The sequence below is a fragment of the Melopsittacus undulatus genome, chromosome 3, assembly GCF_012275295.1.
Source record: "Melopsittacus undulatus isolate bMelUnd1 chromosome 3, bMelUnd1.mat.Z, whole genome shotgun sequence".
Lineage (NCBI taxonomy): Eukaryota > Metazoa > Chordata > Aves > Psittaciformes > Psittaculidae > Melopsittacus > Melopsittacus undulatus.
Window position 1 is genome coordinate 88,851,478 of NC_047529.1, and position 18,543 is coordinate 88,870,020.

At 44.6% G+C, this 18,543-nt stretch overlaps 1 protein-coding gene across 1 annotated transcript; it reads left to right on the forward strand.

Moving 5' to 3' along the window:
* Window positions 1-3,036: 3,036 nt before the first annotated feature.
* CCSAP (centriole, cilia and spindle associated protein) lies at window positions 3,037-17,600 on the forward strand. The gene is made up of 3 exons (XM_005146032.3): window positions 3,037-3,364; window positions 11,229-11,512; window positions 13,572-17,600. Exons 1-3 carry the CDS (start codon window positions 3,037-3,039, stop codon window positions 13,743-13,745), a joined length of 786 nt encoding a protein of 261 aa, XP_005146089.1. The 3' UTR covers window positions 13,746-17,600.
* Window positions 17,601-18,543: the final 943 nt, after the last annotated feature.

Consider the following 18,543-nt stretch of genomic DNA (forward strand, 5'->3'; position numbering starts at 1 on the left):
CAAGAAGGCACATTCAGAAGGAGCTCCTTGCTCATTTTTGGAGCTGCTGTGTGACGGCAGGCATGTCAGCAGTGCTATTTCTGTGCCTGTCTTCCCCATAGATGCACTGCCCAGGCTCTGCTCCGTTGTAGCTCCATCACAGCCTGCCCCTGAGAGCAGCCAGCAGAGTCACAGGAAGCTGGAGAAGCTCTAACTGGTTTTAAAATGGGGCTTAATAGGTTTATGAACACAACTGTATTCTTGCTCACACCAGGGCACTACAGGGTGTCGTGAATGAGTGGTTTAGGGACACTTAAAGAATCACCGTCAAAGCTATTAGAAAAAGTAGTTTTAATGTGAATTTATAAAAACTAATTTAACACAGTTTGATGGCAAAGTTTCATTCTATTACTTACTACATGGATGAACCATACAAGGGAAAATCGAGTTAGAATTGATTCAGCATTATTTATACAGAGACTGAAAATGCAAAAGGGTAAAGGAGATGCTCCCATTGAGTCAGAAGGTTCAGAGTAGACCCCCTTGCTTTCTAAACCCCTGATGGAGCTTAGGTGTGACTAGGTCCAATCTTGGTCCCAGGTTTGGTCTATAGGGTTGCGTGTGTAATCCATTAGGATTGAAAGGACATCAGCAAAAGGTGAACTTAATGTGTTGTAAAAGGACCAGTTCCTCCCATATGAGATTTTTACAGGTCTTTTGACCCAGCAGCAGGTTGCAGTTTTAAGGTGGATAACAATGTCTAACAGCTAAGGATATTCGCAGTTTAAGGTGGAACACAAGATGGAGTAGCAGTCCATCATTGACTGATTTGACATTCAAAAAGTGAGCCAATAGGATGTACTGCCATCACAACAGTGACTTTCAGTAGAGATCTGAGATGATGACATTCATACTATAACTGCTATAGGGCAGCTAAATCAATTTACACATACACGCACAGAGACACAAAGCTATACATATGTAAGCATAAAGGTATTCCAGTTAAAAAATCCCTCAAGTTCAGTGCAATATTCACTTCCAATGTCTCGGCACTGGACTGAGTTCAGGCTCGAGGACTAGGGAGTCTTCAGCCCAGCCCCCATCACCAGCTTTTGGCAATGGTTCTCTGGACTTCGCAAACTTGAGATTTCATGAGCTCTGAGAGGTGCCCCACTTGAGGGGAGATGCTGGTCTCAGCCAACTGCACTCCTGGAGAGCTCAGAGTTCTCACTTAGCGCAATTGTTTGTAGGGTTGCAAGGTGGCTGGCTTTGGTCATCAGCAAATTTCCCTCCTGGACACAATGTGAGCTGGTAATTACAGTGGTACTGCCCCACTCAGGCTATGACCGAGGTGAGGATTGCTCCAAGGCTGCCAGGGGATGACTGATTATTCCTGCTGCCACTTCCCACCTTGGCCGTGCAACAGGAGTTCCTGATAGGGTTAAGGGATGTTCCAACCCCCAACTCATTATACAAAAGCCAAGGCTTGATGGGAATTCCTGAGGTCTTAGAGTAGCCCAGAGGAGAGAATGCACACACAGGGTTGCAAAGCATCAACCAGTCCATGTAAAAACTTACAGCTATATTCTGTTTGGTCTGAACAGAAATTAAACTAAGTCCGTGTGTTTGTGGTAGCTGTATCGATGTAGTGCACAAGCAGAAGTGTTGTGTACAGCCACCATCCCCTCACATTAAATCCATTTTGTTACACTGGGCAGCCCAGGCCAGTGTTTTCCATTCTGGGAATCCATGTCAGCTCGCACTTTTTCACTTGTGCTGGTTAGCGGAGGCACAGGGTAAGGAAGAGAAACTGTTTGCCTCCTTATTGGAAAAGAAGCAGCAGCTTCCTGGAACTGCTTCTGGAAATCCATCAGTGCCCCCGTGTGTTAGAGCAGTGGCCCGGAGTGGCGGCGGGAGAGCCAAGCCCTGTGCACGGTCGGGGGGGGGGGGGAAATCAGGCTTATGGCTACCCATATGCTTATGGCATTTGTGACCCCTCAGCCCAAGGGTTAGGGCTGGATGAGGGGGTCATGCTCATTCAGAGAGGTGGTGTGAGGTCATAGCATCGCAGCAATGCTCCCCAGGACACTCATATTTCTTGTGTGCGATGCCTTAAATACGGTGTCAGAGAGAGAAGGGAATATCCAGAAATGGCTCAGGGGGCACGGGGTGCAGCTGCTTGGCAGGGACATGGTGTTCAGCCGTGCTGTGTCTGGGTGCAGCCAGGCTGGAAGAGGAAGGCCAGCCGCAGAGGCTGCCCTATTTTCTGCATTCACCTCCAAAGCACTTCATTTCCCAAGTGACCGCAGTCGCCTAACACGGGGCTGGATTAGGCAAATCCTGTTCTGGCGTTCACTGGACATGGGTTTTTAAAGCAGATTAATGCAAAACAGAGAAAGGTCCCTGTTGTTGCAGCTGCCTTCGTCTCCTTTCACCAGGCCCCTTGTTGCTACCCATCTTTTTGTCTTGTAGAAGCAGAGCTTAAATCAGGAATCCCCCCTGCTGTGGCACTGCAAAGAAAAGGAACTGTTGTTGCAATTGCATTAATTCTGCCGCATGGCATGGACCCTCCAGTACTAGATGTCCCCTGGAAGGAGCAGGGCACAGAGCTGCAAATCTGGGGACCTGCACCCTCTCTGGCCTGGCCATGGCTCACCCTGGAACAGGAGGCAGTGGTGTGGGTGACAAGGGCTGCTGCGTGCACAGGGTGATCCTCAGTGTGCCATGGCAGTGTGTGGGGCCTGCTCCTGTGAGACTGGGTCATGCTTCTGAGATATGGCCAGGGGGCTGGCGAGGCTGCAGCACTTCAGCCTAGTTCTATTCTAATTTATTCTACTACTCTGCTGTGCTCTCTTCTAGTTCATGCCTAGCCTAGCCTAGCCCGGCCCAGCCCAGCCTAGCCTAGCCTAGCGGGCGGTGCTGGTTGGGGATGGGGCTGCGCGCCGCGATTGGCGCTGGGGGGGCTGGGCGGGGCCTGGCGCCGCTGTTTGGATTTAAACGTTGCAGCGGGAGGGGGCGGGCTTGGTCGTTCCCGTTTTCCCCGTTCGTGAGTCCGCCATGGTGGTGCCGGCGCGGCGCGTGAAGACGGAGTACATGAAGCGCTTCAAGGAGCCCAAGTGGGAGTCGTGCGGCGCCTGCTACCTGGAGCTGCTGCGCTACCGGCTCAGCCGCCGCCTCCTGGAGCAGGCGCACCGGCCCTGGCTGTGGGACGGCTGGGAGGACGACAGCGGCAGCGGCGGAGGCAGCAGCACCGCCGGGTCCCCGTCGCCGCCCGCCGTCGGCAGCCCCGCGGCCGCGCAGGAGAGGGAGGCGCCGGCACCGGCGGCACCACCGGCACCGAGAGAGGCGGGACGGGCCAGCCCCGGTCGGGAGCGGGTTAATGGCGGTGAGTGTGTGTGTTGGGGTCTGTGTGTCGAGGGAGCCAGGCGGGTCTTGCCCGGGCTGAGCGGGGCACATCAAAGATGGCTCCGGCTGCCCTGCGGCGGCGGGGGTGCTTCTCCCCCATCCCGGGGTGACCGCGTCGCGGCCCCGCTGTCCCCGGCTGGCCTTACCGGCCCGGGGATGTCCGCAGAGCAGGGTCCGGGGGAGGACGGTGATGCGACAGGGCCAGCGCAGCGCGGGTTGTGTCATACAGCTGGGGGGTACAGCTTGGTACCTTCCAAATGAGGTGTGGGGGAAGCTGAGCAGGGATCGGGGGTACGTCGGGACGACACCGGTGCCTGTTCCGACAGAAGGGAATGCTGTTAATGGGATCCTTGCTCCAGGCCTGAGGAGAAGCCGTAGCCGCGGCATCGGAGGTGTTTCTTTAAAGAACAAGTGGTGGTAACTCTCATCCTGAGTCACAGCCACTGATGTAAACTGTTACCATGGGAGCAGAGCATCTCTGCAATTACATAAGCTGCTCTCTGGCAAAAGCAGCGGCAGGTTGGACTGTTTGCCAGTGGCGGGCACTTAGCACGGTTGCCTTCCTGGATCTGCACATGTAGTCTGTCTCAGCTGTGAATGCTTGGTTCTCAGCTCTACCTGAGGGTTAGCCTTGAGTTTGCAGCTCAGTGCAGATCACTGTGTAGGTCTGAGCAGCTGCAGAGCTGATGATGTCTTGCTCTCTTCTGACATATTTTATCTTTTGGTATCTCAAGAATTAACTATGCAGAGTGGGTAGACAGGTAATGACACTGTCAAGCTTCCTAGGTTGGTGGGGGCTTTGTCCTATAGAATATTGTCTCTTACCTACAGTGGAAGAAAACTTTATCTGGCAGCCATTGATTGGTCTTTCTCAATGCCTTTGAATCCTCTATGTATCTGTTGTACTGTAACAAGGAAAGTCCTTGAGAATTGTTCAGTTAAGCTTCATGCTGCCTGGATGGTTTTTCTGGTTAGGTGTGGTTGTTTGGCGTGGGGTAATTAATCTGTTTCAATGTCCCTTGGGGCCCGAGTTTATGAGAATAACCCATATTCTGATACTCAAGACTAAACTGTGCTTGTAGTCCTTAAGGATACCATGTTATACAAAAGGTTAGCTTTGATTAAGTCATCTGTTGAAGAGGCCTGGTATCTCAGGGCATACTGGTTATGTGGGGTTTTGCAGTGAGCTGCCCTCATGGCTGGGTGTTTCTGTGGTGCCAGCCCCATGTTGAGGTGCACACATCTACTGGCTGCCAGGGCACCTGCAGGTCTGGCTGCAGTTACTTGTAGTCTGGTTGGGCTGGTTTTGGCAGTGAGTGAAAGCTTGATAGCTGTGGCTATGTGGCTCATGCAGGCACTTCGTCATCAGTGATGTTGTGTGCCACTATCCACTGCATGCACCTCTGTATCCTCATTACACTATCAATGGCCAAGCATGTTAAGCTATGGGATTTTGGATGATTGTGGCTTTGTAGCTGATGCACCTTTGCCATGGCTGTTAGAAGGAAATGTCTAATGTTCTATTAGGTCCTTTCTATTTTACACTCATAATGGGAGAAAAATCTGTGCCTAACATTTATTTCTTTGCTAGGTGTCTTAGGGTAAACATTTAGGTTTGTTTTTTTTTTTTTTTTAGTTCTCTAAGTATTCAAGGACTTTACTAAGTCCTTAGCAAAAGGACCAAAAGCAACTGTTCTTAGGCATGAGGATTTAGTGGAAATTTATTGTGTATTAGGATATGTGCTAATGTATACGCAAGTGATTTAGTATTGAACAATTGTAAGGATGTTTCCTTTGCATAGTGGCTGGCTAATTAAAACCTGTGGAGGAGATAACTTGGAGACTGCCACTCTGAATCTTCTATTATTCAACTGCCTTTTCTTTTCTGGAGGAACTTAATTATACCCAAGTGCTGTGGGGGTAGCTGAGTGTGCTCATGTTGATGACATCTTTTGTCTTCTGAATCTGAGATCCACCCACATGCTGCAGCATTCTGGTTGTTACCTGGCTACTGCTGCTTCCCTCTGTTCTGTGGGGAACCTGATTTCTGGCTGAGTAGTATCGATAATGCTTGTGGACAAGAGTATTTGGCCAGCACTCATGTTGCCTAGTGTATGTGGTAAAGCCAATTTGTAATGGTGTGTGGCCATGGTTACTTTTCCCTTATGAAGATGAGCATGTGAGTGTTTGTAAAGCAGTTAATAAGTGCTTCTGGTGTGTGTAGAGAAAGCTGATGCATACAGCATGCCTTTAAGATTTAGTGGTGTAGGTCTAAAGTACAACCAGTATGAACATCTGAGATACCACATAGGACAAATGCATTTTGCCATGGTACTTGTGTGTAAGCTATAACCAAACAATCCTAAGGTGTGCTTGGTGGTAAATTTGGGTTAGTTCCCTCTGGCTCTTCATTTGCAGCAACTGTTCTGTAGAACATGCCCAGGCACAGACGTGCTTTAAACACCATCCAGCAAAATCTTGACCTAAATCAACTGGTCTAGTTGACACATCCTCAAAACTGTCAACACAGCTCAGTGGGCCTGTAAGTGAAAGACAGGAGCTCTTGGCAGCTGTGCTGCTGTCAGACCTGTTGCTTGTGAAATGATGCCGCTGCACATGCATGCTGGATGAAGGCATCTTTCAGCCCTATTGTCATTTGCCTTCACCATGTTTGTACAGTGGCCTTAAATGGCAGTAGTGACAAGCTGCTGTCAAAACGATTGCCACGCAATAGCTGGGAAGTGACTGGTCTGTGTTAGTGCAACTCTGCAGAAGATCCATTTTCAAACTTGGTTCCTCATCTTGTCTGCCATTGTGTTACAGGTGTATTTGCTGGCCCAAGAACATGGGGAGGAGTAGTTTGTGGCGCAGGAAAAGACAATAGTGCCAGCTTAGGGGTTTATAGTACTGTGATTCAAAGTTGCTCCAATTTCTTTGGTTGAAAACAAGCTTGACTATGAAGCCAAGCCAGTCATTTTCTAGACTCTATTGCAGATGAAGCTTTGAGCTGTTGTGTTGCTGGTAGCTCCAATACTGCTTCATATAAGATTTCTTGAAACAATGATGTTGAATACCTTCAGCTGTAGTAACCACTTTCCACCCAGCTGTAGTCTGTTCATACCCACAACTAAGTATATGCCCTCTTCAAGAGGCCTTAGAGACCTGCTGTGTTTGGAGAAAGGTGTAGTACTAAAGCAGGAAGCTGAGTTCTGCCCATGGCAGTTTAAGCACAAAGCACTTCTCCTGAGCATGATGAGCAAACTTCTCTATTGAAGTAATATTGAAGTATATTACTTCAATAGAGATTAGACCTGTCAGTCTAATCAGAAGGTTGTTGATACTTCTAGTATGTCAGCAGGGCCTTTGAACTGGGAGTCCTGTCTGCCCCATAGAGCAGGCAGTACTGTGGGAGGGAGGGAAGCTTCACTGGAGCTTTTCCTGCTTTAGCCCTGGAGGGGGGAGCTCCTGTGAGAACAGGGCAATGCAGTGGGGTTTAAATGACCCCTTGTGAGCAGGAGCTTTCAACAGTCATATTGGGTGGGCCTGGCAGCCTTGTTCTGCCTGCTAAGCACTTAATCCCCTCCTGTCCAGTGTGCTCTGCTTAGCATCCATGATGCAGTTTTAAATGTTCCTAGCCTTTTCCCACTCCCACCTAATCCCTGTAATGCTGCTGCCAATCAGTTCTGAGTTTCCTGTGCCTCCTGGAGCTGGCACACTGCATGGGAAGGAGAACATGGATAGGGGTTGCTGGTGTCTGGGCTCCCTGAGCAGCTGGGTCTAACTCCTTCCCTGCTATCAGCTGCTGCTTTTTGACTTTCCTGTGAAGAAGGGTGCCTAACAAAATGGCTTGGATATAAACTATAGTTTTGAATAAAAGGCTCAACTGTTACAGATACCTGCCTTGTGCCCTCCCCAACTGAGTTCTGTATAAATGTAGGAGTGAATTAATTCAAATACCTGCTCTAATAGCAGCTGCTCATAAGATGCTATAGTATGCTCTGGCATACAGCATTTACTGTGAAACTGTGCACAGGACTCTGCATGCCATTTATCCATATGCTTTTATTGCTATTTTGGGACAAGCAGGCTCAGTCATTTCTGTACCAGCTGGAACTATATATCCTAGTGAGCAGCATCCCCCAGGCATGGCTGTTGCCTTGAAATAGTATCTTAAAGCTGGAGTTTCCATGCAATTGCCAAGTCCCCACTTCCCTGTATCTCTTAAGTCTCTAAATGCCACCTCTGCTTCTCATGAACTCTGTGTTGCTTCATCCTTTTTTGCAGAGAAGGAAGATGCCATTTTTCTCTTGAACAGAGGATGGAACAGCTTCCCAAAATAAAAGCACCCCTGTTTCAGAATTGGCAGCAGTATGTCCCCCTGCAGTGTTTTATTTTCTCAAAACAGTGCTTCCTTCTTGTAATGGACCTAGCAGTCCTTTATTAGGAGTGGGCAGGGTAGAGAGCTGTGTGGATAATATTTTGTAAAGGGATAGGTCTGTGCTGCCTGTAATGAATGCAAGCTGCCTTGTTAGGGATGAAGCTGTGTGTCCCAGAGCTCAGGGCACACTATGCAGAGAAGGTCTTTTACCACGCTGAGATCACTGCTGCTTACTTTTTATCCAGCCTTGGCTATAATGACTGAAACTATGTGCTCCCAATACCAGGATACATGAAATTCTTCTGGCTGTTTTTTGTTCTCACTCTGTCATTGTTCTGGCTTTGATTAATGTTCTTGGTTGTGGGACAATTAGTGAATTCTTAACATATGGCTCCGAATACTTTCACATTGCTCGCTACTCTCACCCAAATACTCAGATATACTGCAGTATCATCTGTAGTGGAATGCCGAACCTGCACAGCTTGGATGACCCGTGCGTATAGGCTAGCCTGAACAGGGCCCCTGTGCTGGCTGGCAGCAGGTAGAAAATGTATTGGCGAGACTTAGGGCTAGTGAGAGGGAGCCTGAGGCTTGTCTTATGGGCATGCTGGGGCATGTGACAAATCTTCATGTCTTTACCCTACAAGCATGAAAAGTGGTGTCCCATTGGGCACATACTTGCTTGACTATCTAAATCATAGCAATTGGCAAGAATGATTGCTATTTTGTCACAGTATTGGCAGGACCTTCTGCTTTCAGTGAAGACCCTTAGGTAAAGCTTGTACTAGTGGTTTGTGATCAACCTCCCAGTAAGTAAGCAAGCAAGCCTTAGATGAGCTCCTGTCAGTGGAGAGATTCCCTCTGTATTTATCAGTGTATCCTGGTGGTGGCTGAATGTGCTGAGACTTGGAACAGAGGTAGCTTGCAGCTGATCCCAGCACAACCAGAAATAGATGGTATGGCAGAAGACTTCCAAATTCAGCGTGTTTGTCAGCAGAGTTTCAATGTGTCACTGTGTGTGTCTAGCAGAAGACAGCATTTAATGTGCAAAGATGGACACTTGAAGGGAAACCCTTACTAGTAGACTGCTATGCTGTTAGGTTAGTAAAAGGCATCATTGGCCTGAAAGTCACAGAGACTTAAGATCAATGTCTGCTGCTGCCCACAATGCTTAGGGGTCATGCTCAGTGTCTACCATTCATGTCCACATGCTCAATGTCTACCATCCACAGCCAACATGACTCTGATGATTAGCAAGGTGGAGAACTAAACTAGGGTTCTGTGTGTTTTTTCCAGAGTTGTATTTCCCAGCATGCTGTAAGTGCTATATTAAAATTACAGAATCCAACCATTTAGGTTAGAAAAGATCTTTAAGATAAAGTCCAACCATTAGCCTGGCACTGCCAAGTCCACCATTAAACAACATCTTTAAGTGCCACATCTACACATTTTTAATAGCTCCAGGGATGATGACCCCACCATTTCCCTGGGCAACCTGTTCCCTTTCCTTGATAATCCTTTAGGAAAAAATTCTTCACCATATATTTAACCTAAACTGCCCCTGGGGCAACTAGAGGCCATTTCCTCTTGTCCTATCACTTCTTACTTGAGAGAAGAGACTGACCCTCACCTCACACAACCTTCTTTCAGGTAGTTCTAGAGATTGGTAAGGTCTCTCCTGAACCTCCTTATCTCCAGACTAAATGCCCCCAGTTCCCTCAGCTGTTCCTCATCAGACTTGTGCTCTGGGTCCTTCACCAGCTTTGTTGCCCATTTCTGGACCAGCTCCAGCACCTCAATGTCTGTCTTGTAGTGAGGGGCCCAGAACTGAATGCAGGATTCAAGGTGTGGCGTCACCAGTGCCCTGTACAGGGGGAGGATCACATCACTGGCCCTGCTGCCACACTACTGCTGATACAAGACAGGATGCTGTTGGCCTTCTTGGCCACCTGGGCACAAGCTGCTCATGTTCAGCTGGCTGTTGACCAGCACCCCCAGGTCCTTTTTGTCTATACAGCTTTCCAGCTACTCTTCCCTAAGCCTGTGATGTTGCATGGGGCTGTTGTGACCCAAGTGCAGGACCTGGCACTGAGCCTTGTTGAACTCTCATACCACTGGCCAGAACCCATTGATCCAGCCTGTCCAGATCCCTCTAATAGAGTCTTACTATCCTCCAGCAGATAACACTCCCACCCAACTTGGTGTCATCTGCAAACTTACTGAGGGTGCACTTGATCCAGCTCATTAAGAAAAATAGCTCCGATTAGTAGTAAGAGAATAGCTCAAGACCTCTTGTTACCAGTTTGTAGACCTTACACAACTCAAAGGTGGTAAACTCTGGTCATCCCTTTCCAGTCAGCTTTTGTCTGTGGGTGTTCACTTGATTATATTTACTGATGTCATAAACTGGACTTGTTCAAAGCAACTTTATTGTAAGGCATGACTTTCTTACCAGCCTCTCTCTTAGATTTATGAACTATTGCAGGGCTATACCAAATATTGGCTTCCTTCATCTGAAGTCTAAGACAGATTTTTATATGTAAGTAGTAGTATACAGGAAATGTCATGAACTGCTAGCTGTGAAGAACCACAAACAGGAAAACTAGTTCCTCTATAGCTCTAGCTCCATAATGCAAGAAGATTGGATCCTGTCTCCCTGTATTTTTATGAATTAATGTCTTACATAATCTTAACTCAGCCTTTAATGTTGGTCTATGTCTGCAAAGTTGAGACAATGATACAGACTTTAAATTTTTCATCACAAACTCTGCTTACCCAATGCCTGGAGGACAAATGCTGGACTCTTGTTATGGAAAGTTTAAAAAGCATGTGTATGTGAAATTAGCCTTGAGGAGCATTGCCTGTGGAGTGTGGTACTTTAAATGTAAAACACACATCACAGAACAGATAGCATGGGTTATGTCTACCACTGTGTAAGTCTTTGCTTCATGTTCCCCTCTCCTCCATAAGCAGAAAACCACAATCAAGATGTATGTATAATCAGGGTACTTGAAAACAAATCACTTTTTTCTTTTAGTGGAAGCTTATGATAGAGGGATTTAATATTGTACATGGTCTTATCAGGCTTCATCTCTGGCTGGCTGGCAGCATCTCCCTGGCATTCAGCTGTCTGTATGTTTGCTGTCTGAAAGATGGAAGGATGAGATAGTGAAGACTGAAGATCAGTGGAAACAGTTTTGAAATACTGCCTGGAGCTGTTGGTTATCTGTGGCCTTGCTAGGGAAAGGCATGTTTGAATATGTGAAAGCTGATGTACAGAGGGCTTAGAAATATTGTAGTCCCTAAAGAAAGGGTGAAGCCATTTAAGCAAGGCATACATCTGTTGCTAAGGAAGTAATGACTTCAGTTCTAAACCCAGCAGTTTTGATGATGTGTTGAGGCTGTGCAGTCGTACCTTAATATGTTGTCATTGGGAGCTTAAAGCATAAACTTTTTCTTTCTTTAGAGAAAGAAGGAGAAGATAAAGAAGAGCAGCAGAAGGAAGAGCAGGAAAAAACTGTAGAACACCCTTCTGTAAAGGAAGCAGACAAAACCAGCCGTCCAGGACGACGTCCAAGTCAAAGTGCCTTGTCCAGTCGGAATGATCGAAGATCAGCCAAAAGCCCTCAAAAGACAGATGCACCAAAGGAGAATAAACATCCATTTGCTCTGTATGGGTGGGGAGAAAGACAGACAGATACTGGAAGCCAGAAAACTCACAATGTTCGTGCTTCTGCTTCAGCAAATGAAGTAAGTAAAAGCTTCTGGTTTCTTAAAGGGTGGTGAGTACTTAGTGCCTGGGTAAGACATGTCTAATACTGAGATAAAACTTCTCAGGGATGCATCTGAGTGCCTAGAAACTCTAGCAATAAATTATAAATAAATTAAAAATTATAGCAATGAACCTGAAGAGGTTTGACATGTCTGAATCAGACAGCTCTTAACTGTTGATTTGGTTTTGAAACTTCCCATGTTTGACTAATACTTGCAAGTTCTGATTAAATCTTGGCTATCTTGTTTCTGGCTGTTACAGCACTACCAGCAAAACTGGCTGTTATAAATGTATTTATTTCTGCATTCTGAACTTCAGGAAAACAAGAGAAAAGCAGCAGCAGGCAGTTAGAACCAGGCATCCCACAGCAGGCAGGTATATATATATTTGTTGGAACGAGTCCAGAGGAGGGAGGGCCATGAGGATGATCAGGGGGCTGGAGCACCTCCTGTATGAAGACAGGCTGAGAAAGTTGGGGCTGTTCAGCCTGGAGAAGAGAAGGCTGCCTGGAGACCTCATAGCAGCCTTCCAGTATCTGAAGGGGGCCTGTAGGGATGCTGGGGAGGGACTGTTCATTAGGGACTGTAGTGACAGGAGAAGGGGTAACGGGTTAAAACTTAAACAGGGGAGGTTTAGATTGGATATGAGGAAGAAGTTGTTTACTGCTAGGGTGGTGAGGCACTGGAATGGGTTGCCCAGGGAGGTAGTGAATGCTCCATCTCTGACAATGTTCAAGGCCAGGTTGGACAGAGCCTTGGGTGATATGGTTTAGTGTGAGGTGTCCCTGCCTATGGCAGGGGGGTTGGAACTAGATGATCTTAAGGTTCTTCCCAACCCTAACTATTCTATGATTCTATGATATATACACTGGAGTAGAACATGTGCTGTGAAAGAGCGACTTGTGCTGGGGTACTTATGAGGAATAGGAGCCTTACTGAGAAGGAACAAATGCTTTGCTGCTGAAATGTCTGGCTAGCAGGGAACTTATTGCTGACAGTAGAGTGGTCTGTGAGATGGCTGATGGTTAATATATGGTCTGTGATGATGGCAGGGTTAATATATTAGCAAAATAACACAGATAAAATTTATATGGTCATGGACAGTACCAGCATTCTGGTATGGTGGGGTATGTTTCCTGGCTTAGCAAGAAACACTGAAGTTGGAGTGTTGCAGTAGGTCCATTTCTTTCTTTTCTGTAGTTCTAGTCTGGCAAAACATAGCCATTACTGTATCCCTGCCAACATCTGTGTGGTTAATGCAGAGTCTGAGCCTATGACCTGAGATATCTGAGGATGAAGGTGGATGGTGTTCTTGATCTATAAGATAGAGCTGACTTCTGATAGACTGTTTTGGAAGGGGTTTGAAGCTTAAGTCTTTTCTGGACACTTCTGATATACACTTTCAGTTATGTAGTGTTTTATTGCTAAGATGCTTCTTTAAGTGGGAAGTGACTACTTACTGCCTCAGCTAGGTCTCCTTTCTTTAATGTTTGAAAGTTTTCACATTCTCCTAATTGAGATGTGATGTAGTTCTAAATCTGGAGATAGAAGCAAGCAAGCATAGAAGCTGGCTTTTAAATTTGGAGAAAATATGATTAATATAAACATGTATGTAGGTGTGCCTGCAGCATGTTGTCAAAATTATGTTCTTCAGTGTCTCTGGATTGGTTTTACTATTTTAGCTTAGGTTTTAAGGGATGCTTTGGGTATATTGAGGGATATTTAAGAAATTAAAATGGTAGAAACAGGAAACTTTTGAGGTTTTAAAATATGCAAGAGTAAGACTGAGAAACATTCAAGATTTCTGAAATTGTTTAATAGTGTGAAGTGGGAAAGAGAATGCAGAACAAAACTGGAGGTATTTTTAATGTGAAATTCTGTACTCCTGTCTGGTACAAATTACAGAAGAAAATATAATCTCGTTAGCAACCCCTGTTAATTCAGGATGGGAACTGGGACAAACACAAAGTCATTCCCAGCTTCCCTGGGGGTATTCTGAGGCTGTTTTCCTGCTGTAATGCTAACTCTGGTCTTCTAGATTCATGAATCTGCTCTCCGAGCAAAGAACAGGAGACAAGTGGAGAAAAGGAAGCTCTCTCAGAGGCGGGTACGATCAGCAGAAGCAGAGAAAGCCTGGCGAATAAAGCCCTCCCCTCCAGATAACCCTTGGATGACAGAGTACATGAGATGCTACTCAGCAAGAGCTCTGTGAATCTGGATTCACTTAGGCATCTTCAAAAGAAGTTACTCATATCAGGACACTGGTGCAAGGAACCAAACTACTTATGCAAGGTTTTTATAGGGAGTTTCCAGCTGTTAAAGTATTTGCTATGATGTTTTTATCTTGGCTACCTACCTCACAGTGGGGTGCATTGTTGGAGCCATAATATTTGAAGAGGCTTTTAGATAGAGCTACCCAAACTTTTAACCAATTCCCCTTTTTGGGAATTTTTCTAATGCTTCAGTTGACTTGTTTTGAGGTGGAAGGGGGAATTTTAGCATACAGGGAGTCAAACACTCTTTTGAGCTTGGTTACAAATAATCTGTTGTCCCTTATTTTAAAAGTTCAAGTTGCAGGGAGGTGGTGCTGGGGAAAGACTCGAAAGGTGTGATGGAGGTGCCTTTGCATTTATAGTACTATTTAATACTTCTACCAAAATAAGTATATTGAGACAGGTAACAGGAAAGCCAGTGGGTCTGGTAAACAGCACTAATAAATGTACATGCTTTAGGCAGGCAAATACTAAGTATTGTCTGTACATAGAAACTTTCAGAAAAACCTTGTTTGATTAGTGTATCTGCTGACTCTTACTGCTGTTTCTAAGGTCATTAAACTACTAATTGTCAGGGTAAGAAACAGCTACAGGATTGTTTTGCTGTCGCTGTGCCTGTTGTACCAAATAATGGATGTAGACAATCATGATCTGCTAGCTGCTGCTCAATAAGCAGTTGCTTGTTCTACCAGTATGAAATTATACCACTGTATTAAGCTCATGGTCACACTTACTCTGTGCTTAATCATGTAAATGTGTTTATTGAAGGAGAGGGCTGGCTCCTGTCTAGTGAAGTCTATTTTTAACACTTAAGAGTACCTGTTGTGTTCAGCGGGGACCAGAGTGCAATATGCATTCCATTTGGTGGCATTGTACAAGTATACTGTTAAAGATTTTAAACTTAGAAAATGTGTGGATAAGGCTTGCAGATGAAGTCCTGAGCAGCTTTCTGCCTCTCAAGATTGGTGTGGAACCCCTTGCTATAGGGGTGAGAGGAAGGAGGAGAGGTGTACCTTTTACTAAACAACATACAGTGGACTTTGAACACTCACTTTATAGGTCCTACTACATAGCAAGACAGTCATTGTTTGTGATATCCTTTTCCCCTCAAGCTGCTGTAAGTATTTTGTTTTCAGTTGGATAACTAAGCTTTAGACAGATGATTGCTGTAGTTGTGAGCTTAAAGTTTTGTTCAGATGTGTTGTGTGTTAGTCACATGTGTTGGTTACCTCAGTTTAAGTATCTTGCTGCTTGTGTTTTGCAGACTGTGAACACCTCATAGGAAGCACACTTGCACTTCTGTAGCAGATGTCTGTGCTAGTCTTAGCTTCATCCCACAATTTGTGAGTAAGCAGGACTCTTCAACTACTACTGCAGCACATAGCTACATGCTTAATGTGAAGTTTCATTTTAAGTGTTACTGAAAGAAAGTAATCACATAAAAGGACTAAGCACTGCTGCCTCCTAGTGTTAATGGCATTCCATCAGTACAGGCTTCATTACTCCCAATTCTAATCTTATGGAAGTCCTAGAATCAATGAAATTATAACCTTAGTTTTACCTGCCTTTTAAGCATAAAATTATAAAAATACAGACAACTCTTGTTCAATTCTACATGATCTTATGGCTTTTAAATCTGGGATTGCAAAGTATGATTAAGTATGTTTTATACACAGCAAAAACTACTGTATTCCAACTCTTAAGTAAACCACGGGCTAAAACTTCCTAAAACTGCAGAACAGTGAGCAGAACTGAGGCAAACTATTCCAGAAGATGTCTTTTTTTCCATATGAGATTCCTTTATTTTCCTTTTATGCTTTGTTTTCCTCTTTAAATAGCTGCTCTAAATATGCTTAAGTAGCTTCTGCTGCTGTCTCAATTCAGAAATGCACCTAACTTTGTACAATGGTATCAAAGCACTTACTCAGTGGTGTTTAACAGCCTTATTCAAGAAAAACTATCTGTTCCAGTTGCCCACAGGCTTTGCAAGTTCTGCGTAACAGCAGAAGGACTGTGCCCCTGGTGCATTGTGTCATGCTAAACAGCTTACTTGACCGTGTGGGGCAGGGTTCATCTTGCCATGCTTCAAAGACAGCTTCTATGGTTCTCTCTTCCCACTGAGAATGGAGGAACTGAGATGAGTATGTGCCTGCTTCAAATACCCATTTTTTGGATAAGAGGGACCTCCCATCAGATGCTGGTCTTTCCGGTAATTATAGAAGGTTTAAATGTCTTCTGCCTTGGATACCAGGTACCAAACTTAAAACATGTAAAACCAGGCTTGTTCAGGGTGTTCTACAGGGTGTAAGAATCTTCACCAGCACCAAGGCTGCTGTGTACTGGGGATCTAGTTCTTATCCTTGTTGGGTCAAGAACTGTCCCCATCAAATTCATCTGCTAGAAGACAGTAGTGACGCTAATCAGGTCAAGGGAGTCTCAGTCATGCTTTTTCAAATGGTTTGTTGCTAAAACCAATCCTGGGTGCTATGTTGGTACTGTCTTGGTTTACAGAATATAATGCCTGAAGTGAGGGATAAATCATTCTACAAGTCAGGTAGCCTTCCTGTATTTGGGTGTTATTTGGCTTAAAAAGGCTAGTAGGTTTGCTTAGACAATGTGAAATAGTGTAGTTCTGATACTGCAGAGTTGTACATGCAAAATATTTGGCATGTGCTAAGCTGAAGTCTGAAAAACTGTTATTTTAATGTTTTGACATTAATAAATGACAAGCCAATTGACTTGGAAATCAGAACTCTTCAAGTGTAAAAGCTTTAACTATATTGCATAGATTCTTGTAGGAGATGGCTGTTTTGCATCAGGTTGGACTCATTAAAAATGGAAAAACCTAGTGAATGTCATCCAATCAAGTAAGGAAGTTCTGAACTTTGTCTTGCATGGACTCTTGAATTCAGCCAAGTAATGAACACTTCTCACTCCTGCTGTAGAAGTACAACTGTTTGCAAGAACACAGTAAATACTCAGTTGTCCCAAGTCTTCATTAAAATAACTGCTTATTCCTTTTTATTTCTGAAAGTACTTAGCTAAGTGAAACAAGACTTACAATGTGCAATGCTGAAATTTAACTGTAGTGTTGTGACAACTAGTGTTTACAATGTGAGATGTTACAATGAAAACTGCATAAGAATGTTCCTGTGAGCTACAGTAGCATGCCTGTTCAGTCACTGCTGTCACATCTTTGCAACTATAGATTACTGACTTTTTCCACTGGTAACTGATACAGTCCAGGTGATAGTTGAACTTATAGCCAAACTTAACAAAACTGAAACATGAATTTCTGGTAAGAATTTTATCCAGGTGGCCAATGCACATTTTAATCAATTTTTTAATATGTATGGAAGTGTACCTGGCTTTGGCTTTTTTTTTTTTTCTATGGTATAATGCAGTGCCACTGAATGATAAAGGCCTCTCTTTGTTTTTCTTACTGTGATAAGGACCAAATGCTAGCAATCTGGGGGCCTTATGTGTGGTAAACCTGCCAGTTTATTTTCCAGCTCAGTTAGTGCACTCAGCAGCAAAGCCATATATGGAGCCTGGCTCAACACCTTGACAGTAGCCCCTATAAGCAAGAGGTCCAAGAGAGTGGGAAGCTGCCTCAGCTCTTGTTAGCACTGAATTCACTTTAAAAACAATAGGAAAGTACCATCTAAGCTTGAAGCAATATGTGTTTTTTAAAGTAAGTTTTTAAACAGTATTTGTTTTTAATGCTTCTGTATTGTCTATATTTAATAGTGTAGTGTCAACTTGTATATGTGAATAAAATGAGTGACACAAAGTGCCTTGGCTGCTTGTAGTGGGTGTTTTGGGGGGTCTTGGGTTTTCCTTTGCGTGGCGCTTTAGAGTCTGCATCAAAATCGGTGGAGGGTTAGATTACAATTACAAGTCCAGAGCTGAGCTTGTCTGTTCCTCCTGGAACCCTCACACAAATACTTAATAACCTTTCCCTCCCGACTGGCTTTTTCTACTACTAACAAGGGCCTAAACTGTAACTGTCTGGATTGCTATACATGCTGAAGCCTTTGGGATCCTTAATTTAGAACTTGGGAAGAAGAGGGTAATATGGGGGAAGAAACTGCATAACTAAGAATAGGTATAATCTTGCAAATAAGAAAAGTCAAGTTATTAAAGGATGGCTATGCTGAAGTTCTACATGCTTCTGGTTCTATAGTAAAAATAGAGATTTTATGCTTTCATTCTCTGTTGATATACAATGAATGTATTCCTTGATTTTATGGTGTTAAGTCTTTCAGCATATACAATGTAATGCAAATGAGCTGCACAGAGTAATCAAGCTTCTTTTTGTAGCATTCATTTTTTAAGGACTTAGGAGAGCTGTGTACTCTTCTGAATACAAAGAACAGAATAGACAGATCAACTGTGTATTCAATCTGAGATGCCTAAAGTGAGAAAACATCTTCCCCTTTGCTTTAGCTGTTAAAAAGCATTAGCTGCTGAAGCCATATTATCCAAGTGACTTAGATCTATCTCATCCGTAGTCATTAGTGCAGAAAAATGCAAGGGAGCCAAGTGCAACATTGCAGGGTTGGGGCCCTCCTGTGCTGGGGGCAAAGCAGGCCCTGCTCCCAAGAAATACATGGGAGCACTTCAACACTTCCAGCTGCTTCCCCAGCCACATACTGACTACAAAGTGAACTCACCAGAAGTCTTTTTTTTTAAGATTACCTAAGGTTTATCATGGTATGGACTTCACTTGGTAGG

Coding starts and splice junctions, on each gene's coding strand:
- CCSAP (XM_005146032.3), top strand. CDS start 3,037: ATGGTGGTGCCGGCGCGGCGCGTGAAGACGGAGTACATGAAGCGCTTC. Junction 3,365..11,228: donor TCGGGAGCGGGTTAATGGCG/GTGAGTGTGTGT, acceptor TTCTTTCTTTAG/AGAAAGAAGGAGAAGATAAA. Junction 11,513..13,571: donor CTTCTGCTTCAGCAAATGAA/GTAAGTAAAAGC, acceptor CTGGTCTTCTAG/ATTCATGAATCTGCTCTCCG.